Source organism: Cydia strobilella, chromosome 9 (assembly GCF_947568885.1).
Source record: "Cydia strobilella chromosome 9, ilCydStro3.1, whole genome shotgun sequence".
In the NCBI taxonomy this organism is placed as follows: domain Eukaryota; kingdom Metazoa; phylum Arthropoda; class Insecta; order Lepidoptera; family Tortricidae; genus Cydia; species Cydia strobilella.
In genome coordinates this window covers 11,467,200-11,493,583 of record NC_086049.1, presented here as the reverse complement: position 1 = coordinate 11,493,583, position 26,384 = coordinate 11,467,200, and the positions used below count along the sequence as shown (strand labels likewise).

Sequence of the window (26,384 nt, the reverse complement as noted above, 5' to 3'; positions counted from 1 at the left end):
TTTAAACCCGTAATTGTCTAATGCACCACTCGTACTTATTCACGTTCTTATGTCGTTTGTGCGGTCTGTGTAACATATCATTTATTTATGTAATTAACTAAAGTACTTACCAAATGTACCTTTAATAAAATACGTACTTTAAAGATAATTAATACCTATGCGTTTTTTTACATACCTAGGTGTCCTAGGTATGCATTTTTTTACATAACGTAGGCTTATTTTTTCTGGCATAACACTGTCACCAAGTCTCAATTACAAATTACAAACAATAAGTGTGACATATTAGTCATCATCATCATTCGCTTGCCCTTATCCCATTCAATGAGGGCTAACGCGTATGAATTCGCCGCTAGGGGCGCTAGTGTAGATGGTCTTTTCCATAGTTCGAAATGTCAAATGTTACTTGTCACTTCAATGACTGACAGCTGTTCTTTAGTCTTTTGGACCACCATCAACAGAGGCGCCAACTGGTGAGCAAAAAAACGATAGCCCTCATTGGGGTCGGCGCAGCATGTCTTTTTATTCCATACCTCTCTCTCGCCCGTCATCTCATCATTCACTCGCATTCGTTTCATATCATCTCTACAGTCCATCCACCTTTCCCTCGGTTTTCCTCTCCCGATACTTCCCTCCACATTCATTCGTAATACCTTTCTCGTCACATGACTTTCATCCCTCCGCATTACATTTCCGTACCACGCTAGGCGATTCGCTCTTACTTTTTCTACTATAGGTGCAACTGAAGGTGTGAAATATTAGTATCAATAGTTAATTTATTTTATTTTGATATAAAAATTTACAGGACAGTATTTTTACCAATATACAATTGCTGCAGTGTTCAATAGTTGAAATTTTGCGCCTCCATCGCAGCCCGTACTTTTGCATTATCCGGCCACAGGAACAACAGGATCCCCGTTACTAGGGATGATAACATGAACATTATTAAGTAACGTATAGCCCCAATTTTTATCTCTAGATATTAACATTATACATTATATACCTGTCGTGATATAATGGAGGACCATGTTAAGGCAACGAAGCTTGCTGAGTTTGCGAGATTGAAAAACTTGATTACTTCACTATTGTATACTACCTATAGTATTAGTATTTTATACAATCGTGATATAATGGAGAGCTTTTCAGTCGGGTACCGTGTTATTGCGTACGAGATTGAAAAGCTATTGTATATTATATATATATCACTATTATAGCTATATATCACTATTGTATACAATACTTTTTCTACAAGTCAACAAAAAAATACTTTAAACTAGTAGAATCATATAGGTAAACAAACCAAAAGTATACAGCTAAGATACGCGAGCAGCCGCGATACCTTCATACTCGTACGAGGTACCATTCCTAATTAATAACAAAATAAATAAATAAAAACTTCTCTTCACGCTTAAACGGCTGAACCGATTTAGTTGAAATTTGGTATAGAGATGTTTTAAGTCCCGAGACAGGACATAAGATAGTTTTTATGTCAAAAATCATACTTTGAAGGTGTGAAATTTGGTGTGAGGGGAATTCAGCTTCTCCGCCGGAGTTGAATTCCTGAGGTTAATACTGTTTAAGTTTAGGTTTGAGTCATGTTTGGTATCACTTTCAACTAAATCAAACATGTAGACAATCCCAAATATTATTTAAATCGGTTCAGCGGTTATCGATTCCCCATACAAACTTCCACCCCACTTTTCATACCCTCAAAAGTTGATTTTGGTTATAAAAACTACCCTATGTACTGTCTCGGGACTCAAACCATCTTTATACCAAATTTGAACGAAATCGGTTTAGCGGTTTAAGCGTGTAGTGGAGTTTAAAAAAAAACTTTTCTTTTTAATTTTGTTTTTACTTAGGAATAGTGTCAATGTTGATACCATAAATGAATTCAGCACCCCCGATTTATATGAAAACGATACCAAACCCGGCCTAGCAGCTTTCACTGATGTAGATAATCAAGATAAAAATGAGAGCCCTAAATAAACCTTCAAGAGCGGATATCTCAAAAACTATACAAGATATCGAAAAACTTGACTGAATAAAACTTGCAACATTTTAAATCATTTTTCATTTTGTATTAAGTGGCCATGTCGCTCAGACGCATAGGTTTCGAGATATAATCGAAAAATAGAAATAACTTCTTATGAACATTCATTTCCTGGCCTATATGTATAGCTATGTTTAACATACAATAAACTGTGTCAAAATATTATCCATAAACTCAATATCCAGATAGAAAAATAGGTACTACGTTTATATGAAGAAGCGGTCGTCCACTATCGTCTTACTATCTTTTCTTGTAAACTATTTGGATGTAAGAGCCTTATAGTTTTCGCACACTAGCGTTTACGCGCGTTCACTACGTTTGTTTTTTCTGAGAAACGCTTTTCTGCCAAAGCCGTCATTACCAAAACAGATCCACCCATCCATGGCTCTCTCAAATGATCGCCGCAACATTCTTTACTTTAAGTGGCATGCTGGTGGATACTACGGATGAGTTGAGTGAAGCTTCATTATTACAACGAACATTCACATTTACAGTTTAAAAAGTATAAAAGCAACCTTAACCTGTAGTGAGTATGGTAATAAGCAGGACTATGACGATACAGTTTCTCTCGAGTCCCTCCGCCAGCGTATGGGACCCTACGGCCGCGCCCAGCCGCCCTATCATGAAGAGGGTACACATCGCCAGGGCTCTGAGGACAAATTTATTACATACTTACACATTTTCTGAGTAATCCGCTATTAGATTGCATAAGTAGGACGTTCTCAAACGTATTTCTTTTCGATCTGCCTATATTAAGATTATTAAGTGACAGCTAGAACTGTAGGGTATTTTTTTCAAACCTTATCCATATTGTGCGATTATAATTAGGTATGTGAATTTGATATATGATTAAATCACGGAAGAAACTATTTACACTCTACAGCTCGTCTGTAGGTATCATAAATCTCGACCGACGCAGTTCAGATGTCGATATTTTCTATCCTATTCCTATTCCGTAATCTGTATATACCTTACATTGAACGGTACACACAACACACCACTTCGATCACGGCTGCAACCGGCACGGTGTTGGCGGCGAGGCCGCACACGTCCGGCACGAACAGCACGATGACTGTGATGTGGTGCGGCAGCAACGCCGTCAGCTGGACAACTAAAAGAGCCAGCTGCAACTGTACCTCATCTTCCTCAGCGAGTATGCGCCCACTGTCGGGCATACGCCTCTTCAAATCTCCAAGCAACCCGATTTGCTACTTCTCTCCTCTGGGCCTGCAATATTTTTGATGTCATCCTCCCATCTTGTTGGAGGTCTGTGGTTGTCTGTGATGTGTGACATGCTGGTAGGGAATACCAGCCACGCCACGGCTGCGGCCAGCACGGTGATGCCGCACATGCCCGGCACGAACAGAACGATGCCCGCGATGAAGTGGGGCAGCAACGCCGTCATGCAGCCCGACAACTACAAGAGCTAGCTGCAACTGTACCTCATACTGGTGGGGAACACCTCGACCACGGCTGCAGCCAGCACGGTGTTGGCGGCGATGCCGCACACGCCCGGCACGAACAGCACGATGCCCGCCATGTAGTGCGGCAGCAACGCCGCCAGCACAATCAACAAGGCGCATGTGCCCATGATGACACCTGCAACACCCATATAATTATTCCTTATTAGAACCTAAACTTATAAATTTATTGTATTGCAAAGGGCGTCTTCTTGATCGAAACGCGCCGCAGTCAAGTATGTAATTAGGTACTAGTGATGAATTATCAATCATACTCCCGAAGTCCCCAAATCCCATGAAAGCTCCACCTACCCGACTACGCCGTTAGCCGACCACCCGTGATTACGCCGAAAGCATAAAAGACGAATAGGACACTTTTAACACACAAAGCGGTAGAAATTTGTACCTGTAGGTATCAGTGAAATATCAAAAATACTTCAAATTTTATCTTAAATGTTTCATGATTTAGTAAAGAGTATATGGAAATAAAAAAAGCTTAAAAACCATCTTACAGTACATTTTTGCTTTTGCCCAGCCTCTTTTCATCCCGAAAGCAATGGCTGCATATATATTGGCTGTAATTATTCCGACGACTGTCGCTATTGGGTACGTGCGTTTTTCCATCTGCACCGGAATACACTCGTCCATTACCAACTGCAAAATTTTGTTATTTAGGTTTTAGTTTGCAATTATAAGGCCAATTAAAGTCAAGATAAGTGCGCCTACCTATAAATATAAGTGCTTGAAGACTATAACACAACAACAGTACATAAGCACAAAACGGTTGCTATTGCATATTATCAGGCTCATCGCGACATCTAACAAAAACTCCTAAGACCAACTTAGCAAAAATGGCTTCGCCAACAAACTGGTCACAGTTTGGCGATATTATCATTAGTAATAATTCTGAAACCGTTAACTTTTCAGGATTTTCCTCAGGTTATCCTACAGATAGGTTAGGTTAGGTTTGTTTTATGGCAATCCTGAAAAGTTACGCGTTTCTGAGAAAAACTAAAAGGTAGACAAACAATACATTATGACTTTATACTATATGGAAAACAATAGAGACCCTAAAAAATACATCACTTGATTTAACACTGTATTACCGTTTTTGTCAACAACTTTTATTGTTCTAAGTTTGGTTGTAAGCAATAGGATGATATTGGTGTTATAATACCCACGTACATCGATATTGCCGTGTAAATCGTTCATAATCCGACACAGACTGAGGCCAGGCTTATTCGGACCGTGTTTCAAAAGTTCGTCCACAATATGTGGCAACCACACGTAAAAAGCATTACTCCTGAAAAACAAAACCTTAATTTTAAATTATTCGATTTTTGGGCTTTTCAATGTCACTGCTCTGCTCCACCATAACAAGTTAACAAGCTTTATAAAATCCACTCAATTACCTATTTACTTGTTAACCTTCTTAACGCCAAGAACACCTAAAGTCGTCGTTAGGTCGTTACTACTTTACTAGTCGTGCCCACCGCGCCATGGACAAATTATAGGTGTTACTCGAATGACGTACGCTGTCAAAGTAACCTTCACACTTTCAAGTAAGGTTTATATTAGCTTGCTTGTGCCCGGGACCTCGTGTCAGTGACGTTTTTGTTTATAATGTAAAGCGTTTAAAGGGTTAACCGTATTCTCGCGCAACAAATTCCAAATTAAAAAGTAAAAACCAATGGCTGTTACGGCTGTTATAGATGGTGAGGCAGTGCCATTATGTAGATATTTGGGCAAGTTATATATCATTTTCGTATAATTTAGGGACGAGGAATTTATTTTTGAACCTTTAAGTCTAAGGAGATTTTGCCTCCTTGTGTGTGTTCTACCGCTTGTAATGGGCTGTGCTCTAAGTAATTTATTGACATGATGTCAACGTCCACTTTCTATCACCACACCGCTCGCCGCAGGTTGTTCATCCTCATACCCTAGAGCCTGAATGGTCGCGAACTGTGCGGTTTAAGAGGAATTTCCTCCCGCGGACGCTCCGACTGTAGGATGAGCTCCCTCTGCCGAGGTTTTCCTGATGGTCTGCAGTATGGAGTTCTTCAAAAAAGGAGTGTACAGGTTTTTACAGGGTCGGCAACGCACATGTATACCCATAGGCTACGGTGACTGCTTACCATCAGGCGGGCCGTATGCTTGTATGCCACTGACGTGGTATATAAAAAGGACGCCATGAATGGTGGTAACTTCACTTACTGCATAAAAACCATGAAGTTACAGATATGACTTAAAATTACACATCTCAGCAATGGTGGCTTTATCATATATTTCATTCGCGCTATGGACTCTTTAAATTTTGGACTGTTAATAGGAGGGCAAACTATCTCTTTTATCTGAAAGGAAAAAACAGTTTTAATTACAAATATTAAGTAATTAAATTTAGCAGTGACCCTGCCTACGAAGCTGATGTTGATCTGAGTTCAAATCTCGGTAAAAGCATTTTGTGTGATAGGTGTATGTATTTTTCGTTGCTGTTATGGAATATCTTTCTATTCGATATATCGTCGTCTAGTATCCACGACACAAGCCTTATTGAGTTTAATATCAGGACCTGATAAATTTATCTCGGATTGCGCCATAATATTAGATAGGGGTACCTTACCGGGTACTCAGCGGCTGTTTTTTTCTGGTTCCACGAATAGATCTTAGCCAAGACGGCTAAGGTTTCCGGGCCGCCCTTTGTGGACAGCAGGTAGGAGGGGCTCTCAGGCAGGATGGCCATGCCGACACAGGCGGTGATGCCCCAGATTGTGTACGCCCACATCAGAACCCGCCATGGCACGATTTTAAGGGCGCCATCGCCGAAAGAGAACTTTAGCGGCAATAGAATCCAGGCGAATACTAGAAGTTATATGAAGAAAATCAATCAAATGATAGAGCTTGCTAATACATTATCGATCATGTAGCTACTTCAAATCCAATAATTTAAGAACTTTTAACCGTTTTCTTTTAAAATTCAACGAAGTCATTGATACTTCTTGGCTTGGGTGGTTTATATAAGTACCATTGTAATTTAGTAAATCTCACTTAAGATTAGTCCTCATAAATTTAATTTGTTTGCACCGAAGCAAAAACTATAGGTAAATTGAGACGAACGCACAAGTTCCTTATTTTGCGCGTCCGTTTCAGTTAAACTAAAGTAGGATCAAGGATTTTGATGATTTCTGCGCCATTTATTATCTTGTCAAAGTGCCAATAATATGAGATCTAGCACTCATATTAATTGTCAATGTGACAAGGCACGAAATGGAACACAACTTAAATTCCTTAAAAATAAATTCATTGACTACATGTTGTTTAGGTACATGACTTCAGCTAATTTAATCTCCGCCTCTGTGTGCCTGGTTCTTAATATCATATTCCAAAAGTCCAAAAGGCAAGTTGAGTAAGCAGACACTTACAGGGCATGGCTAAGTAAGAACCCGCGATAAAGGCCGAGCCCCATGCGATGGATGCGGCGCGTCTAGATGGGGAAGTTAGCTCCCCCAGGTACACGTACGCAGTAGCACAGGAAGCTGAAATCCTGGGGAGACGAGAGCCCTGGATTACAAATAGTTAAATAGAGACTGATAGGGCACAAAACATGACAACGCTAAGCGCATCCTATTCCGGTTCCTTCTGATGGTACATCCCATTAATTTTCTCTTAAGCGTTTTACTGTTTTTCGCTTTTACATTTAACTTCATGTCAACTTTGTTCATAGAAAAATATATACCTATCTACATAGTATATAAAAAATAACAGGTTACTGTCGGTCGTCAAATATCAAATCGAACAAGTTTCAAATCGATGCTATTTGAAAGCTTGTAAACAAATCTTTCTTACAAACTTGCATTTTCTTAGGCGTGTATTACAAACTAGTATAGACTTACAGAGTACCAGTGACAATTCGCAGCAGGAACATGGACCAGAAGTTCGTAGACAAAGACGATAGCAAGGAGAACAGGACGGCCAGCACGGTCGCGGGCAGCATGGTCTTACGCCGCCCATACTTGTCACCGAGGTACCCCCACACTATTGCCGGCACCACCACACCTTCCGATCAATAAACGTCAACATTTTTCTTAAATCGCTAATCGCATTTTGTTCTTTTTAGGGTTCCGTACCCAAAGAGTAAAAACGGGAACTTATTACTAAGACTCCGCTGTCCGTGCGTCTGTCGGTCTGTCACCAGGCTGTATCTCATGAACCGTGATAGCTAGACAGTTGAAATTTTCACAGATGATGCCGCTATAACAACAAATACTAAAAACAGAATAAAATAAATATTTAAGTGGGGCTCCCATACAATACACGTGATTTTTTGTCGTTTTTTTTTGCGTAATGTTGCTGAACCCTTTGTGCGCGAGTCCGACTGGCACTTGGCCGGTTTTTATCTTTGCAAAGCTAACAAATTCAAATCTTCGAATAAAAGGACGATTGCTAGAATTCTTTTTTGCACTGCCTATCTGTAAGTATAAGGATGTACTCTCTGCTGGCTGCTTTCGGCCATGCGGACTGCTTCAGCTCTGTTGCTGGAGGTGTTCATGTGCTCGCGTGTGGCTCTTGTAGATGATCATATTTATGAGGAGTGAAGACCCGTGCGCACAACAGGTACGAGAGCATCATTATTACATAGCATCAATCATGCCATGTTGTTGTATGGTATACAATTATTCATAAGTACCTAACAATTAACGAGTTCTAGAACATTAGACCTCTTCGAGAGACTATTGTGACTATTGTGAGCTTGAGTTTTCCTTACACTTCGGCTCTTACCTAAATAAGCCACTTCACGTTTGGTTTAAATAAACCACTGTCGTCCGCCTCACCTATGAATGTAGCAGCAGAAATCGCGCCGCGCTGTCCTATAGTGACTTGCAGGTCGCAATCCGCCGTGTTCAACACGTAGCCCAGGCCCAGGCATTCTACGGTCACGTAGAGCAGGATGAACCCATTGGTGAACAAGGCTAGGTAATTGAATCTACCGTGCCCTGGAAACATTCAACTGCTGTTAAAGTGTCAGCAAACCATAGCATTGACCTTCTTAAACAGTACCGTCCAATAAACATTTTCTCAAAGCACACATAATTATTTTTTAAGTAACAATGTGAATGTGAATTTCTAAGTCAATTTGTTTTACGGACACACTACACCAGAGTTTTTTTTACAATAAATATAACAGTCTGCTATTAACTGTTGCACTCTACATACAAACACAAGGTAAATACTTTATTTGTAACAAGTGCTCTACAGAAGGTAATAATAGGTTATTTCAGATTTTACGCAGAACTTACCATTAATCGAATTATTTGGATTATACGATGTGACATTCGTTTTAAATTCGTTAAGTATGAAAATCTTACCAGTAAGTTCATAAGCTTCTTCAAATGTTGTCATTTAATTTAGAAATAGACAAACACCCGTCACTGCAGTAAACAAACACACGATACAGTTTACAAAGCATTTAGTGCCCTTACCACAAATACTTAATTATCTACAGACTTCTGAGTAGATGTTCATGACAACTTTAAATTTCTCGTGCTTTTTGACCTGTTAAAAATCAAATCAAATATTTTGTAAGACTCAAAGCAATCGTTGAAAATATCTAATAAAAGAAAACGCCGAAAGGAACTTACCAAGTTTGTCTTTGAAGAGAACAGATACGATAGTGACCGGGGTAGTGTAACTAGGTATAGTAGCAATAATATATAAAGTTCGTTAAATGTGATAAATCTATTGAACAGCAATGCATTTAAATCTGTTTATTATTTCACACTTAAGCTAACATTATAAAAAAATAATTATAAATTTTTACTGTAAATTTCGTTCATTGAATTTTGACAGAATTCAACCAAATATGACGTGAAAGAAGATGCATTTTTTTTATTCTATCGGTATCCCAAACGGTAGCATCAATTCGATCTAAGAAGAATTTAAAATATAAATATGATAAATATGATTAAGGAATGTTTTTTCGTTGTAAGTTAAAATGAAATGAAACAGCATTTTGATTTTCAATCCATCCCTTTAGTTGTAAAATGGGTAGGTAGGTATATCTGGTTTGGACCAAAGGACCAATCAACTATAGGAATAAGAACAACTATCTTTGATGTCTATCATGTCATTTAAAATTCTATGTCAACCTTGTCAAAAATACAAGAACCGACTTTATAAAGTACTGATAGTAAGAGATTGCTCCCTGCTGAGATCTTTCTAGATTCCCTTCTATTTTCCACATCTTCATACTTCGGTCCATCGCCTGTAGTTCTTGCTGAGTCCTGAGTTACTGTAAAGGCAATAAAAGAAACTTAATAATTTCCATCTGGTGAGTGATTTGCACGATTCCTATTGTTGATAAGTGTTTAGAACCAATGGATATCTTCTTAGATTACTTCGATTTCCATATAGCTACTTAATTGTACAAATGTTCGCTGGTCTTTGACCCTTATAAGAAATGGTCGAGAACACAATGCCGATCTGAAAACTAGCAATTACTCATAATATTATGTTAATTGTTGGATTTGGGTACTGGGAGCTCTAAACGAGGAACGGGCCACATCACCTGGGAGATTTTCACCTCAGTCACCTGCGAGACTGCATCGCGCAGTTTCGGGGTCCCCACTAAGTATGAAGCCCAACAACATTCTTGGTACCTACCTACTGAAAGTTTGGTCTGGTTTTCGAATCGAAACGTCTGAACTACATGTAGGTACACTTAGATGCAAAAGTGCACACCCACTTTATGAATGGAATGGGTATGCACTTCTGCAGCTCGCTGTATCTTATTTATCTTGTATTGTATTTCGCCTTTCGTAACAAATAAAACACAATGTAATTTTTTGTATATTATCAATCATATCATAACTGAATTTGTTATGATAAACGCTGGTTGTGTCAGTTGTGTATTTTGCACTTAGCGGAATATTATCAAGCATCAGATAAAGTTGTGTGCTACTCGCCGACAGGTGGCTTTATCTCGTAAATCTCGTTATTCTCGTTCACGCACTACTCGCTACACAACATTCTAGTTTCAACGCTGGCAGCTAGGTGGAGCGGTTTACGATAAGGTCATTGAATCGTGGCTTGTTCCTACCATTCCGTTTTTTTTTCTCGCCAGTTCACTCACCACATGACAGAGCGTAGTGGTCGGCTGCGGCCAAAGAGTGTTGTTCTATGCAAAACAATAGATTAATTTCTCACAAGTGAATGAAACAGGTGTGCAATGCTGTGTCACTAATTTTGCAGTGACTGTCTTCAAACTAATGCAAACTTTTATTGAAGTGTTTTAAGAATTTAACGTAGTTTTTCCGTTAAATTAATTTCGGAAGTGTGACAAAGTAGAAACTTTCTCGTGTTATCAAATTTTGCGGTGTTTTGTGTGAACAGCGGTGCTAAAATGAGCTGTATTTGCTGTTGCTGTTAGTGTTTCGCTGTAATCCATCAAGATGACTACAGACAGGTTCCATAAGTAAGTGTCCTGTCCACTTGGTCCGTTTGATAAGATTTAATAATACATATAAGTATAGGTATGTCTGATAATAATGGTAGATAATGTTATCGTTATCCTTACATGCATACCACGGTTTTAAGAAATTATATTTAATGCCTATCCTATCCCTTACTTATTTACCTAATATGACAGGTACCCAGGTACTTAATTAGGTAGGTACCTACTTAGAATGTTACCTAAATGGATCCTCAGATTCCTGAGGGATCGGGACAAGCACGATAGGCACGTAACGGACGGTTACAGTTTACGGTTCAATTTGTACTGGTTAATGGTTAATTGCAATTAACGTTCGGCCAACACTGGCTACATGTCTCATCATAATATACGTAGTGGTAGGTAGCCTTGTTTTTACCACAACAGAAGTTAATTGTTATTAAGGACATTAATTTATAATCGTCACTTTCACCTCCCTGTTTTATGTACAATAAACTGTTTACATACATACATACATTCACCCATTAATTTAGACAAATAGGTCTACATTTTTACGTAGCTACTAAATAAGATAGAACTACCGTACTCTATGATTTAGTACCTTCTATTCCATTTTATCCTACTATTTACATACCTATGTACACTGTTGGCCGTACGTTAATTGCAATTAACCATTAACCAGTACAAATTGAACGTTAATGGACGGTTACAGTTTACGGTTCTATTTGTAATAGTTAATGGTTAATTGCATTAATGTTTCAGCTAACACTGCCTTTGTAGAACTTGATAGTAGTATTGGCGTACCCACCTGTATGTTTAAATAATACGTAGGTACCTACATTACCAAAAATGTATCTGAAACTCTGTAAAAGCGCTACTATTTAATAAATAAGAAGTGCGTTGATGTCTTTTTTAATTTATCTACTGAGATACTTACATAATTTTGTTTAATTATTTAGGTTTAGAGTTACCAAGAAATCACGCTCCCAATTTAATATTTGTCTGAATTTTAGGTCTATCACGTTTCCTTTACAAATCACTTGTTTTAAAGCACCTATAACTTAAAATAATAAATTTTCGATTGAAGTTTAAATGTCGTGGACAGATTAGTGTCGCTCTTAAAGTTAAATCGCCCACGTACGGTATACTTAAGTATACCTATCATAGTAGCAAGGATTTTCATAAATTTCATATTCCAATTTCAAAGAACACATTTAGCGGATAGAAAAGTACATACCTACCTAAAAGGCTAGATTCCGAATATAATTAACGGTTTTTTTTGTAAATTCTATTTAGTCTAGTAAGTACTACTGTACCTAAAGGTTTACAGAATTATATAATATACCGTACAACGTAAAATTTTAAATATAAATCGTACATTTATTACAAAAAGCATAAATTTCAACAATAATTCTCGCCGAACTACCTACCAAATACCTATTATATTCTGATGTTGAATAGTACCAGTACCACTCGGAACCGGAAGCCATAGGAAGGAGACACGCTCCGTGCCCCGGTTCATACCGAAAACCGGCCAAGTTCAATGTCCCTTCAATATTAATCATCCTACATCACCACGTACATCACCAACACAATCTCATTTTATATGACTACTATACCTACTAATAGGTACCCAGAATTAGAACTGATTAATAGTTGTAGGTGTGTACCACCACCACCTATATATATAGGTATTTCATGAGATTTCATTCGTATAATAACTTAGGTAACTGGGTATTTTTATTTACCTGGCTTCGTATTCATACCTTCTCAATCATATTTGTGACGTTCCATGCTAAAGGGTCCTTATGCTCGATATGGAGTTAAGCATGGATCCTAAAACTACGTTATACAAAAAAAACCGTGACCTTAGAGGGTACTTAGGTAGGTACGATACTTTTTTTTGAAAAATCATCAAACCTACACATGCTAAAACCGCGTTTTTGAGAGAAAATTTAAGGTTTGAAACGTATTTTAACTATGTCAACTATCACTTATTCTATGACTATGTCCCCGTTGGAAGTTACATAGATGATGATTGAATATGTATCTTAAGGTGTTTTTATTTGAAATACACCAATATTTATTTCTATGTAATAAAAGTATGCCTCATCTTTACACTGGTACAAAACTGAAACCGTTGAATATTGAAGGTTGCCAATATTCAGGCCTAAACTACGCTTATTATTTAACGATTTGCACCATATTTCTAGAATCTGGTTAAATGCGTTGTAAAATTCTTTTAACTTTTTCTCAAAAACGCGGTATTAGGATGTGTAGGTTTGATGAATTTATTTTTAAAGGACTTAGGGTCATGTTTTTTATTTCATTGTTTACCTATAATACCAAATGCAATTTAATTGATACCAGCATTACCAGCACAATGTTTACGGACATTGCACACACACCTGGCGAGGGTGTTACTCCGACATTACCCAAGTTTAGATCTTAAATTGTCATTATTAAGGTTCAAATAGGTGTGTCGCAGTTTTATCAGCTTATCGATTGTTATGGCTTAGGACCGTGTTGCCGCGGTGACCGATGATTGCTTGCATGTTTGGAAGGGTTCAATAGCGTTCATAAAACTACAAATTATAGGTACATGTACATACCTAAAATATTAACTACAGCATAAGATAGTTTTTATCTCAGAAATCATCCCTTAACCCTTTTCCAAGCCCCACCAATATACACGATTTTCCCAAAAAATCCAAAAATATTCCAATTCATTCACCTTTGAAGATTAATTTGAAGACAAGTCATATTTCTCGAAAGTCCAATCTAATTTGCACCTTATATTTGATTATTAAGGTTGAAATTCTATTGGCGCGTATGTTGTGGTCGATGAATCGTACTAAATATGCCTGGAGGGGGGTGGATGCCGTGGATGTTTGTATGGGGAATCAATAACCGCTGAACCGATTTAGATGAAACTTGGTACGGAGTACGGAGATACATAGTTTGAGTTGTGGGGATGGATATAGAATAGTTTTATTCCCAAAATCGTTACCTCTTCACGCACAACCCACTGAACCGATTTAGATTAAATTTCGTATGGAGGACATAGGATATAGTTTTTATCCCGGAAATCAGGGGAATGAAAAAGGAGTGAATTTTTTTATGGAAGTGGTGAATAGAAATACCTAGTACCTAGCACCTACTTATTTTGCTTAAGTCGTTTGCTTCCATCCAGGGTAATTGCCTGCCAGATATCTAAGTAGTTACTTGTTTCCACTGGTGTTATAAAAACCACTAAAGGTGCCAAATTGCAGCAATTTGGCTCGGTTAATTAATTACATAATCGTCAGCGTAACAAGAAGCGCGGTCATGAAAAGTGAACCATACCTCATTGTTGTGACTTTCCCTCGGATGAGCAGTGCGGATTCACAGAGTAGCGCTTGCAAGCATTAAGTACTCAATTTCTCAAGTGACTTCTTAACTCTAATGTTCTTGTTAACACGCATGTCAACGTGGAAGGCACTGTGATGTAAAGAAGTAGCTACTCTAATTACAGCAAGATGTCTTACAAGCGGGATGCGTGACAACAACAAACAAGATGACAAAATTTAGTTTGTCAAAGGACTGTCTCATTTCAAACATAGACAGAGAGAATCATACTATCTTTGTCTTAGACTAGTACTAGCACCCAAAAGAAAAGGATGAGTATAGTTTTTTTTGTTCTTATTTACTGTTAATTTGGTTTGACCAACTATAAATATCTCTTTGATTCGAGAAGACGTCCCATCACTTCTATGATACAATATATATAATACGTGGCAGCTATATGGGTACCTATAACTAATAGCTACTCTTGTGATAAAGTGTTATTTATAATGAATAGTTATTTAGGTACTTCCTATTTTGATCATCATCATATGATGATATGGGTCTGCCTCTACTCAATCATCCCTTTCCCTGTCCAGTAAGGGATACCATATTCATTATTTTACTTAGCTGTAAATGTAATAAAACGTTTCCGTCACATGAATAGGTACCACTGCTACTTCTATTCAACTATTCGCTGAATATATCCCATCGAATGAGTAGAGTCTCGTCATTAACATTGTATCGCCACACCATAGCGAAAAATATGCGACACATATTATCAACGCGTGTCGCATATGTATCGCAGCTCTTCAGGTATATACTACATCACAAGTATTTAATAGAGATATGAGATAAGTATAACATTTAATTCAAATGCAACAGCAAAATCATTTTACATGGAAATCATTTAATGCGATGTATTCCTAATGTACTCAACAGCTCATGTGTATTTTGTACCTATTGGTATGCACCATGTTAGGTTCATACCATACCCTACGCACAACGGCTCTCGCACTCAGCTTCTCTGCTGCGGAATATGCATGCCCAGTTTGGAATAATTCTACACATGCTGCCCAGGTTGACATAGCTCTCAACGAGTCCTGCCGCCTAATAACTGGATGCCTAAAACCCACCAAACGTGACCACCTATACCAACTGAGTGGAATTGCACCGCCGGACATACGCAGAGGCGTAGCCGTGGCTGTGGAGCGAGAAAAACAATTACGCGACCCGCGTCACCCACTGCACGACCACAAACCAGTTGCTGCAAGGCTTAAGTCCCGGAAGAGCTTCATTACAAATTCAGCTCTACACCACCAAACCCCCCAAGAGACTCGCCTCAAATCATGGAACCTGCAACTCAGCGAGACATCGTTACGAATACCAGCTGCGGAACACCTGCCTCCAGGGGGAAAGGAAAAGTGGGCAGTATGGAAAGCCCTTAACAGACTTAGAACGGGAGTTGGTCGGTCAAAAGATAATCTTCTGAGATGGGGAATTGGGCGACAAGGTGATACATTCTGCGAGTGTGGAGTAACCCAAACAACAATACACATGAGACAGTGTTCTCTGTGCTCAACGATGTGCACTGAGGAAGATCTCCTGAGGGCCACACCCCGAGGGCTAGAAGTGGCAAAACATTGGCAGACAAAAATTTAGTTTAAGAAGTTTGATCCCTCTACACGAGCAAGAAGAAGAAGGTTCATACCAATAGGTAGGCGCCTAATAAGGTGTAGGTAACAATTTACTTGTACTAACTAACTAGGTGTAATTATTTATAACTCGTAACAATCAAGATAAATATATACGACTATCGATAATGACAAAAACCAATTTAACCAATACTAAATTATTTTTCTGATACCTACCTACTCTTTCATTACGTCTCATTTGCTTGAATTTTATAAATAAATAAAACGTGATTAACCAATCATCATCATCATACAGATGAGTTCCACACTTAGGTCCTCTGTGGTTTATATCGGTTTGGCGATTTCGTAAATGGAGTTTGTCTACTCCTATAAATACACCATGACTCCAGCAGGCGCAGCACGGTTCTATTTTTGTCGTCTATCACTATGCCCGTCACTTTTGCACTTACATACTTGTTAGAACGTGACAGGCATGGTGACAAGGGATAAAAATGCGACCGTGCTACCCCCGCAGAGTAGCCTTACCACGACTGCCTTAATACTTAGCAGTGTCAAACTCTCATATTCGCTCACGTTTGCACTAATATGCGAGTACGAGCGAGATGCATTGAAAGTAAGTTACGCACACGCAATCGAATATGTCAGTGTCACTGTCAAACAGTTTGACAGTTCGTAGACTAATAATATTAGTCTAATGCCGTTTGAGAAATGGGCCCTAGGTGTGTCGTCGTGTCACGAACCGAACTACACCGCATCACTTGCGTTCCTAGAGCCAGCAACCTTATCCCTAGAGATATAGGAACCAGAGGCGAAACTATGTAGGTTGAAGGTATACTCGGCATTAAATTAGTTAGTTTTCCTGGCGGTTGGTAGTTTCCTTACCTTAAAGGGACTGGACTTAAAAACTAGGTACAATACAAGCCTAGGTTTGGAATGAACTGGGGTTTGGAATTCGCACGCCTCCCCACATCCCCATTCTGCACATTTCCCCACACTACTATTCCTCCTGGTAGCGCTTGCCCGGAATGCCCGGTTGCATTGTAAATGACCCCGGCCCGGAGTCGGTGTCGGTGGGTACAACAATTCTACCAATTGGCGTAGGTCCCAGTTTTACGCAAGAGGTTCCAGTTCCTGGGGGACTAGTCTTTTTGATTAAGAGACCCCGGCAAGCTCGGCCGAATTACACCTTCCTATACAAACGGAGTTTCCTTTCATTTTAAATGTGTTGGATTGTAATGAAACTTTACACATACAATAACATGAAATATATCTAGGTCTGTAATTAGTTTATATAGCTCCAGTTTATAAAACAAACGAAATAGAGCAAATCAAGTTTTGTATGAAAACCTTAAATTCGCTGTATTTTTTAACTATGGTATCTGAAGCTACATAAACTTATTACAGACATAGATATACCTTATCCTATTGTAAGTACAAAGTTTCAAAGCAAACGGGCTACTCGTTTTAAAATGAGAGCGTAACTACGAGTATGTTTGTATGGAGAACCGAGCTTGCCGGGGGCCCTTAGTAGAAGGAAAAACATTCCCTAGTTATCACGTAGGTAATTTACTAAGTACTTACATAAGAAAGCAAAGACTGGCCTTTGTAGGTACTTATAATATATTTTTGTCAAAACTTTAGGGGCGAGTCCTAAATAAAATAGTTAATAACAATGAACAATATTGACGACCGATGATGATGACGTCAGTCATTCAGATATTAAACATGATCGTTAATGTTATAACGCTGTAAAAAACGATAACAGCATAATATTTACTTCAATAAAAGCCGCAAACTTAACAAGTTCGGCCGAATTTCACCTTCCCATACTACGTGTAGGATTGTAATGAAACTTTGCACAATGAAATGAGGTATATCTAGGTCTGTAATTAGTTTATATAGCTCTAGTATATAATATAGAACAAACGAAATAGAGCAAAAACAAGTTTTGTATGAAAGACTTAAATTCGCTGTATTTTTTTTACTATGGTATGTGAAGCTACATAAACTAATTACAGACCTAGATATACCTTATCCTATTGTAAGTACAAAGTGCCAGATCAATCTAGCTAGTTGTTTTAAAATGAGAGCTAAATACTTATGTTACAATTACTGTATATCTATTAATTAGTTTTCCCCAGCAATATAATCGTAGCGACCACTGTGACGCCGCGACAATCTCTATTTCACACCGCTGTATGCTCAGACATTTATATATATATATCTGTGCCCTGTTTATCAAAACTTACAAGTCTACAAGTTCACAAGTTACACCTTACAAGAATTTTTTTACAAGTTCGTGTAAATTATGTTTATCAAAAAAAACCTACAAGGTTTGTACAATTGGACCCTTGTAAATTCCACTTGTAAGTTCTAAAATCAAAATAATGTGCCGTCACCAAGGGTCTGACACTCTTTGATAGAGAAAGATAGTCTTATTGCAATTTCTATAAGAGGAAAGAGAAAATAGTGCCATGCTTTATCCTTATCACCGACCGGGTTTTTTTTCATGGTCGGGTTATGGCAGCATAGGTAGGAGGCGATGGCGAAATACCGAAATTTGGTGAAAGAGAAAAAGGATTATGCTGCCATACATTAACCTGTCAATACATGAATATGTCTTTCTCTTACCCCTGGTCGCTCGGTTTCATGTCTATAACTACTATACTATGTCTATGGCCGTCACGTTCTTTTCCCGCCATGTCACAGTTTTTTTTTAAATCGATTATGCTCTACTTAAACGCATGGCTGAATGGTATATTGTCTGTGCCTGATATGAAAAGTTCAATAAAAATAGTAGCGACAAAATTGTTTTTCCGCTCATTTCCCGTCTATTGAAACTATAATTGGACAAGTATTCATTAGTAGCAGAATTTTGAAATTGAGAGAGAGAGAGAGAAGACACTCGTTAACTTGTAATACGGAATGGAGGGTCGCCGGGCACTCTAAGGTTTTTGCATGATTTTTTACAAGTTGTAACTTACGCAGAATTTTTTGATAAACAAAATCACGAATATACGTGTAAAAATATACTTGTGAAATTAAAAACGACACTTGTAACTTGTAATTTACAAATGCAGTTTTGATGAACAGATACATGTAATAATGAAAAATTTTACAGGCAAAATGCTTGTAATACAAGGCTTGTAAGTTTTGATAAACAGGGTACTGATCTGATGGCGACCGACTGTTGCTGTACAATTGCATGGATACATTATTAATTCATTAAGTGTCCATGGACTTTTGAAGTTGAGTATACATTCAATTTTTAACAGCTTATAGGAAGCCAGATTATTTTAAAGTAATTGACTGTATGTTTGGTTTCAGGGCGGCCAAAGACGGCCTGCTGGAGGTGCTGCGCGAGGCGACGCGCAAGGAATGCAACAACAAGGACGAATCCGGAATGACGCCTACTCTCTGGGCCGCTTTCGAGGGCCACGTCGAGGCGCTGCGCCTGCTCTGCGGCCGAGGGTCGGTATTAGCTACCTTTTTTTATAAATACTTCAAAAAAGAATCCGTAAATAACAAGACAGGCTGTGGAGTTTTTGCCAGAGATGATGAGTAAGGAAAGCAACGACACTCATTGGGCCGCTTTCGAGGGCCACGTCGAGGCGCTGCGCCTACTCTGCGGGCGAGGGTTGGTATTTATCTTTATAAATACTTCTAAAAAATAAGCATACAGGTTTACTGGCGTTTTTGCGAGAGGTTACGAATAAAACTTGAGTGATTTCGAAAGTCACATTTTTAAAAGCTAAAACCATTGGGCACATGGCACATATATTCATACAGGTAACAATAGGGCGTAATTAAGCCGGTTCAGCGTCACAACATAAGTGCTGCAATAAATACGTCATTAATACCTAGAAATTTACTGCCATCGATCGATAAAGATTATAGCGACAAGGAGCCAAGCCTCGATAGTGTAGCTTTATTGAAACAACATTGCTGCATGATGCTTATTGATGCCTATAATCATATCACATTCGTGATCCTTAATTGTTTAAGGATTTAGCTCCCTACGTAGTTATGTACGTGCTAATAAGGGGTTTGTGTATCCCACCTACCTTGTTAGTAAGCACTATTATGTTATTATTTGTTTCAGAGGTGAACCCGACAAAGCAGACTACTTCGGTAACACGGCCCTGCACCTCGCTTCAGCGCGGGGGCACAAGGAATGCGTCACATTCCTGGTAAACTTCGGGGCTAATGTGTACACGATGGACGTGGACGGCCACACAGCTCAGGAGCTGGCCGCTATCAACGGGAGGGATGATATATTGCGGTTCCTGGATCAGGCCACTGCTAAGTTGGAGAATAATGATAAGTGAGTACGAATCGGCTGTTTCTGTAACCTCTTGAGTAGATCGCTGCGTTATATATACTACCTGTGAGCCCCAAAGCATCACAAACCTGGAGATTTCCAACTAAGGAACAAATCAAATTATTTTTATGAAATATTTTGATTTGTGTTTTTTAAGTAGTAACACTACTATATATGTATAAATTTTAAACTGAAATAGATATCATACTCACACACATGATTTGCCGGACTCCTACACAGCACTATGCTGCACAACAGTTTTGCCTCCGGTTCCAAACCAACATAATTATCATAATTTTAAACTAACACGGGACTTAATCGCGTAAAAACTTACGTTTATTCATCATGTTCGAAACGTCAGGCCATAAATAAACGTAAGTTTTTACGCGATTGTCCCGTGTTAGTTTAATATTATGAGTAAAAATCGTGTTAGTTTAAACCAATATGTCATATCATATTTCCAAATTATCTTGAAGGCACGCTTTACACGCAAAAAAATAACCCTGTCTCATAACACAAACGAAACCATGTAAAATTGACTTAGTCCTGTAATATCTAACTACTTACTTGTGATTAAACGTAAGATATGAATAAAATAAAAGAGAAAAACATTTATTGCAAAAGCCTTCTTCAACAGGACGACCATCCACACGACGACAATGTCCAACCTAATTTTAAACCGATTTCTATTTTACAGAAAAAAGGCGAAATCCATGAAAGAGAAAGCTAAGAAAGACCACGAAAAATCTCATAAACAATACCAAAAGCGACAGAGCAAAGCTGAGATTATGGCTGAAAAAGAATTAAAGAAGCTAGCAAAGGAGTGGGACCAGGGGTACAACGAGGATGTGTCCACGATGCCCCACAGGCCTAGCACCGTGCTCATGGCTCTGAAGCAGAAGATGACCAGGTCCACAAGCCAGGGTTAGTTGCTGTCACTTTACAAGCTTTTTTATTCATGTTTCCCATTGTTTGTTATTAAAAATAAAAATATACATTTCCCGATTTTCATGGCGATTGGTGACTACAATCTTTTGTTAATTTGTTCCCGTTCCCACTACTTCATAATACGTGTAATTAAAGTCAAGTTAAAATTGCGTAATATAAATCCGAGGCAGGCAGTAGCGTATAGCCAAAGAGAATTGATTGTAATAGAGAGGTAGTCTAAGAAAAAAAACATGCCCCTTACATTGACATCCAAAACAGAAGGCGCCGTCACTGAATTGTCAAACGTTAACTTTTGACAATCAGAGTTACTGCAAAATGTATGGAGCTGTACAGCGCCATCTCGTGTTGTTGTCAAATTGTCATTACTCATTGTCTTAGATTTTACACATCTTACTCAGTCAATGTATCTTTGGTATAGCTGGCACTGGCACGTACATAGACATAGATGTAGGTAGAGTAATAATAATAATGAGGACGTTACCTATTTTACAGTACAGTTGGTGCTACTTTCTCGCACTAGTTCTCGCACTAGTGCGTAAAAGAGCACTTTTCGTGCATATGTCGAAAGTTTAAAGGGCCATATGTACTGTAAGAACGAACTCCCTGCGGTCGTGTTTTAATTTATCGCCACTCGTTTCGAATTTCCTCTTTTCCGCACTTGTATCGTAATAGTTATTTACGATACAAGTGCGGAAAGGAGGAAATTCGAAACGAGTGGCGATAGATTAAAACACGACCGCAGGGAGTGTTTTAAATCGACACGAGTTGCGAATTACCTATTCGCACGTGTATCGTACAACGTTTTACAGTACATATGGCCCTTTAAACTTTCGACATATGCACGAAAAGTGCTATTTGACGCACTAGTGCGAGAAAGTAGCACCATATGTACTGTAAATAACTATTTAAACTGATTGAAGTTAATAGGTTAAGATATTCGTCATGTATTTATTAGATGTTAGTCACTGCATGATATGATCTCACAACTGAACGATTATGCTCCTACACAACATGATAAAGCCAGAAATAAGTTTGAAGTTTGAGAACAATTACCAGGAACCTACTTTTTAACCATTTTAATTGTTTGTCAGGTAACTTACTCGCTGACGAGCAGCCTCGACCAACATATAGTGCTTTAGTTGGAACAGTAAACTCGGGCGCCCGCGGGCGCGGCGCCGTCTACAAGAAGGCTTTAGCTAGCAAAATGAAGAACGGCACAGTGGGTCGTGCTGGGCCGACTGATGATTTCAAGGTATACCTGAATTTAGGCGTGAAGAGGTACCTATCTTAATTTACTTGAGAATGCCCAATCTTAATGCCCAATGCCAGAGATGGCTCAAATGAAGCTTTCCATCAGAGAAGGGTCCTTATACACATGAAGCATAACGACCCTTCTCTGGTGGAAAGCCACCTATTGTTTAAAATTTATGTACCTATTTTAAAATATTACTTAAATCATCAGGGTTGACTAACTTACATGGTTAGATATGACGCCAGCTTAGCTCTTATAATACACGGTAGCTAAAAAATAAGTGCATTCCCGTTGCCAGGGAGGTTTTGGGATTATCAAGGATCAGTATAATCCCAAAACCTCCCTGGCAACGGGAATGCACTCATTGTTTAGCCAGCCTGTATATACGTACTACTTATACGTACTTACATGAAACTTCTCGCTCAATAATGACTTCAATGGCAGATCAGTGCTAGAGTATTCAGGATGGTGCTGAATCGGCGACAATGTAGTTTATTAATTGACAACGAAATAGCGACACAGTAGCGCTTGCTTCCTTAGACCCGATGTTGTTCTTATAAGATAAATAAATGGATACCTGATTTATTTAGTAACGATACAATGTGCAATTGTTCTATAAATGTTGGCAACAGGTTGGCGAGGTGGAGCACGGCGGCCGGCGGTCCGTGACGTCACTGAGCGGCGTGAGACGCGACTCTGAGGTCATGTACGTGGGTACCTTCGGCGCCGGCCCTCAGGCTCGCGGCGAACTCAACAACGTGTTCAAACAACAGCAAGCACCGACGGAGCGACAGCCACTCACTAGGTTAGTCAACTACCTATTAATACCTGCAGTGTGTCACCAGACGACTCCAGGATTTAACCCCTCCTTCAAAAGGTCCTGGAATCCTCTGCATGAGATAGCATAGAAGGCGCAAAATGTTTTTTTGGGAATTAAAATACCTCATTGGATAGTAGGTAGGTACAGGTTTCGTCTTTCACAGATTTTTTGATGAGATAAGTTCGACTGCGTTATTTTTCTTCTGTTTTATCTTTTCCCCATGGCTGACTGGTAGCAATGTGGCCTGAACTCATTTCTCGTTTCGACGTTTGTATTTTATTTTTTATGATGCAATACATTAGATTAGATAAAAAACGTTCAAATGACTCAAAATTTCTTAATAATCTTGGCCTTCTCAAGGTAAGGATGTGTTCCATTGTGAGTATTGGTGAGATGAAACAAAAACATGACATCATGTTTGTTTTCCCAGATCGCTGAGCCAGCCTGATTTCACGGCAGCACAAGGCGAGGACAGCGGAATTGGACAAGAGGTGCTACTACAGGAACCCGCCAGTATATTCGACCGGCCTGGTTTCGGGAGCGTCGCATTCCGGTTAGTTAGTCAATTGCGACTTACGAGATTTGAATAACGATGCGACGTTTTTTTTTACAATATACCTTGTATATTCTTTGTTTCGAAAGACAAAATGATATGCTGTCTGGATGATAGTTGTAGTTGTTTCCGAGGTAGTTGCTTTACTTTAAACGGCCTTGTTCAGCGTTATCATTGCATTGTGTCCACAGACGATCAATAACAGCAACGCTGGGGGCACTGCCCGCGGGCGGTGCACCAGGCGAAGACATGTCCATCGGCTCCGCGGGCTCGCTGGCGGCGCGCCACGCCTACCAGCCCGCTGAATGGAACTCCGCGCAATCGGGTATTAAGTTACTCAAATTATATTATAACTAAATAGTAGGTTATACGCGCTCCAAAATTGAAGCACTTGTGACTATTGTACAGTTTGCTCTTAGTCGTTGGACTTTAAAAAGTTTGGCAAGTGACAAACACGACACTTTTGCTTAGGTATTCTTTTAATTATGCCGTCTCTTTTACGCCTTTTGCGTATGTAAACAATAAACATATTGTGAGCATGTGCTGCCGTGACGTTGGAAGCAATAGATAGGCTATTGTACTGTTATGTTAGGTTAGATATAGTAGGTACCTACCTACTTCGCGTAGCATAATGTCAGTGTTGCACTCTTTACCGACTATCCTTGCTATCATTTCAGAGAGCTCAACAATAACGTCCGACGAAGAAGGCGAGGCAGACGACTCGGGCTACGCATCTCTCGAGCGCTTCCTCACGGCATGGGGCCTCGCTCAATACGTTCAGAAGTTCAAAGACGAGCAGATCGACCTGGACGCCCTAATGCTGTTGACGGAGAGCGACATGAAGTCGCTGGGCCTCCCACTCGGACCTTATAGGAAACTGGTCACTGCTGTGCAGGAGAGAAAACAGGCGTTGAGCAATCCGGGGGTTATTATTGATTCTGCTATATAAGCTTGCAATGCTGAGTAAAGTGAGTATAGCCAACGTTACACTCTAACAATTGATGCGTCTGTCTTGGATATTTTTGTATTCACAAGTTTACCAAGTTGAGATTCGCGAAGATGCCGTAATTCTCATAAGGACAAGATAAAGTATTTATTGCTATTATCTGAATTAATACTGCTTTATTCTGTTTTTATTAAGTAGCATACGCGATCATTACAGGTCCTCGAGGTATACACATTCATCCTATTGTATATATAATCATACTATTGAGATTTTCAAAAATTAATGCCACTGCCAGTTGCCTAGTCAACTTTAAAAAGAACCATATCGTTGACTTTTGAAATTATTTTTTGTATTTTTGCACCTTTTTCGTGTTTCATGCGTAGATGCTTTCCATTTTTTGTACTAGTGTTTAATGAAATAGGTATACATTAAAATATTTATCAGTACGGTTTTTACTCACTATTATTTTTAGTCGCTTTTGGCGACATGTTTCGGATTCTTTGGGAATCCATCCTCAGGCACGAGTGTCCGCGGCGGTTGTACGTCATGCACTGCCCGCACAAACAACAAACAACAACAACACAAACATGAAACATGTCGCCAAAAGCGACTAAAAATAATAGTGAGTAAAAACCGTACTGATAAATATTTTGAAATATGTCTCACGATAGTTTAAGTGCGAAATATACATTATAAATATTAGATGTATATAATTAAGTGTCACAATCATTACCGCTTTTACATCGTGGCTTTTAGGTACCTATTTATTGCAACAACATACTATTTTGCGCTATTTCTAACGGCGATATTTATGTTATTGTATGAAGTCGTGGTACTGATTGAGATTTTCTAATGAAAAGTATTTCTAAAATGTGATAACAAACCACAATAATCGTGTCAAGTCTAATGACAATTTACCCATGTGTCGCCATAAAATATTTTTGTACATTTTTTTAAATATATTTTTATACGATCATTTGGATTTTTATTTCCTACTTACCTAATGTCTATTTTTGCTTGAATTTGGCTTTAATCCTCCGGACAAAATGAAGTACCTACCTAAGTACTAGTATACGATTTTGATAGCACACGCAGTGCAAGTGTTATTTATACGTCATAATTTCATAGAAGTTTGACGTTTAAAATAACACTTGCACTGCGTATGCTATCAAAATCTCTGCAGACTTGTCTTGGTCTAACTTTAGGAATGTAGAGGTTGACTGCGACACTTTCCAATTCAAATCTGACTGACGGTTCCTCTCAGAATGCCAGCCCCTTTCGGGCTGTCATCAGAATCAGCCAGCAACCAATCCATTAAAACAGCTGTTCGGGTCATTCAAATAAAAGTCACCGTATCGCAGCCAAACAGTTTACCCTTGTTTTGCAGAAAATTGTTTCATAGAATGTAATATTAGAATGTAATTTTAATTTCATAGAAAACATATTTTTCACAAAGGGTCGCAGTTCCAACCTAACCAAACTTACTTTTCTGTTAGACCAATGGTTCTGCACAATGACCTAATAGCTGTATTTAAAAAGTTAACAGTTTTTGAAAAAAATAACTCAATGAAATGAAAATTCTGAGAAAAATTACATTCTATGAAACAATTG

General features: G+C 38.8%; 3 protein-coding genes across 3 annotated transcripts; 1 reads left to right on the top strand and 2 right to left on the bottom strand.

The window, feature by feature from the left end:
- Positions 1-784: 784 nt before the first annotated feature.
- LOC134743898 (uncharacterized) lies at positions 785-3,654 on the bottom strand. The gene is made up of 3 exons (XM_063677531.1): positions 3,493-3,654; positions 2,572-2,699; positions 785-918 (listed from the first exon to the last, which is right to left on the bottom strand). Exons 1-3 carry the CDS (start codon positions 3,639-3,641, stop codon positions 839-841), a joined length of 357 nt encoding a protein of 118 aa, XP_063533601.1. The 5' UTR covers positions 3,642-3,654; the 3' UTR covers positions 785-838.
- A 321-nt stretch (positions 3,655-3,975) lies between these two features.
- Positions 3,976-8,938, bottom strand: LOC134743996 (synaptic vesicle glycoprotein 2C-like). The gene is made up of 8 exons (XM_063677627.1): positions 8,874-8,938; positions 8,340-8,501; positions 7,401-7,563; positions 6,930-7,051; positions 6,131-6,369; positions 5,725-5,861; positions 4,696-4,813; positions 3,976-4,164 (listed from the first exon to the last, which is right to left on the bottom strand). The coding sequence occupies exons 1-8, from the start codon at positions 8,905-8,907 to the stop codon at positions 3,976-3,978; spliced, it is 1,164 nt and encodes a 387-aa protein (XP_063533697.1). The 5' UTR covers positions 8,908-8,938.
- Positions 8,939-10,614: 1,676 nt separating this feature from the next.
- LOC134744296 (pre-mRNA splicing regulator USH1G) lies at positions 10,615-25,748 on the top strand. Its single transcript, XM_063678062.1, has 9 exons — positions 10,615-10,978; positions 19,261-19,404; positions 20,036-20,257; positions 20,952-21,178; positions 22,294-22,454; positions 23,087-23,259; positions 23,705-23,827; positions 24,019-24,152; positions 24,505-25,748. The coding sequence occupies exons 1-9, from the start codon at positions 10,956-10,958 to the stop codon at positions 24,774-24,776; spliced, it is 1,479 nt and encodes a 492-aa protein (XP_063534132.1). The 5' UTR covers positions 10,615-10,955; the 3' UTR covers positions 24,777-25,748.
- Positions 25,749-26,384: the final 636 nt, after the last annotated feature.

What these genes read in the sequence shown, in the direction of transcription:
- LOC134743898 (XM_063677531.1), bottom strand. Translation starts at nt 3,641, where the DNA reads ATGGGCACATGCGCCTTGTTGATTGTGCTGGCGGCGTTGCTGCCGCAC. An exon ending in GTGTTCCCCACCAGTATGAG is followed by an intron (nt 2,700 to 3,492) that starts GTACAGTTGCAG and finishes ATTTGTCCTCAG; the next exon opens with AGCCCTGGCGATGTGTACCC. An exon ending in TATTACCATACTCACTACAG is followed by an intron (nt 919 to 2,571) that starts GTTAAGGTTGCT and finishes TATCATCCCTAG; the next exon opens with TAACGGGGATCCTGTTGTTC.
- LOC134743996 (XM_063677627.1), bottom strand. Translation starts at nt 8,907, where the DNA reads ATGACAACATTTGAAGAAGCTTATGAACTTACTG. An exon ending in CGAATTGTCACTGGTACTCT is followed by an intron (nt 7,052 to 7,400) that starts GTAAGTCTATAC and finishes TCGTCTCCCCAG; the next exon opens with GATTTCAGCTTCCTGTGCTA. An exon ending in AACTTCATGGTTTTTATGCA is followed by an intron (nt 4,814 to 5,724) that starts GTAAGTGAAGTT and finishes TTTGTTTTTCAG; the next exon opens with GAGTAATGCTTTTTACGTGT.
- LOC134744296 (XM_063678062.1), top strand. Translation starts at nt 10,956, where the DNA reads ATGACTACAGACAGGTTCCATAA. An exon ending in AAGTTGGAGAATAATGATAA is followed by an intron (nt 20,258 to 20,951) that starts GTGAGTACGAAT and finishes TCTATTTTACAG; the next exon opens with AAAAAAGGCGAAATCCATGA. An exon ending in GAGCGACAGCCACTCACTAG is followed by an intron (nt 23,260 to 23,704) that starts GTTAGTCAACTA and finishes TTGTTTTCCCAG; the next exon opens with ATCGCTGAGCCAGCCTGATT.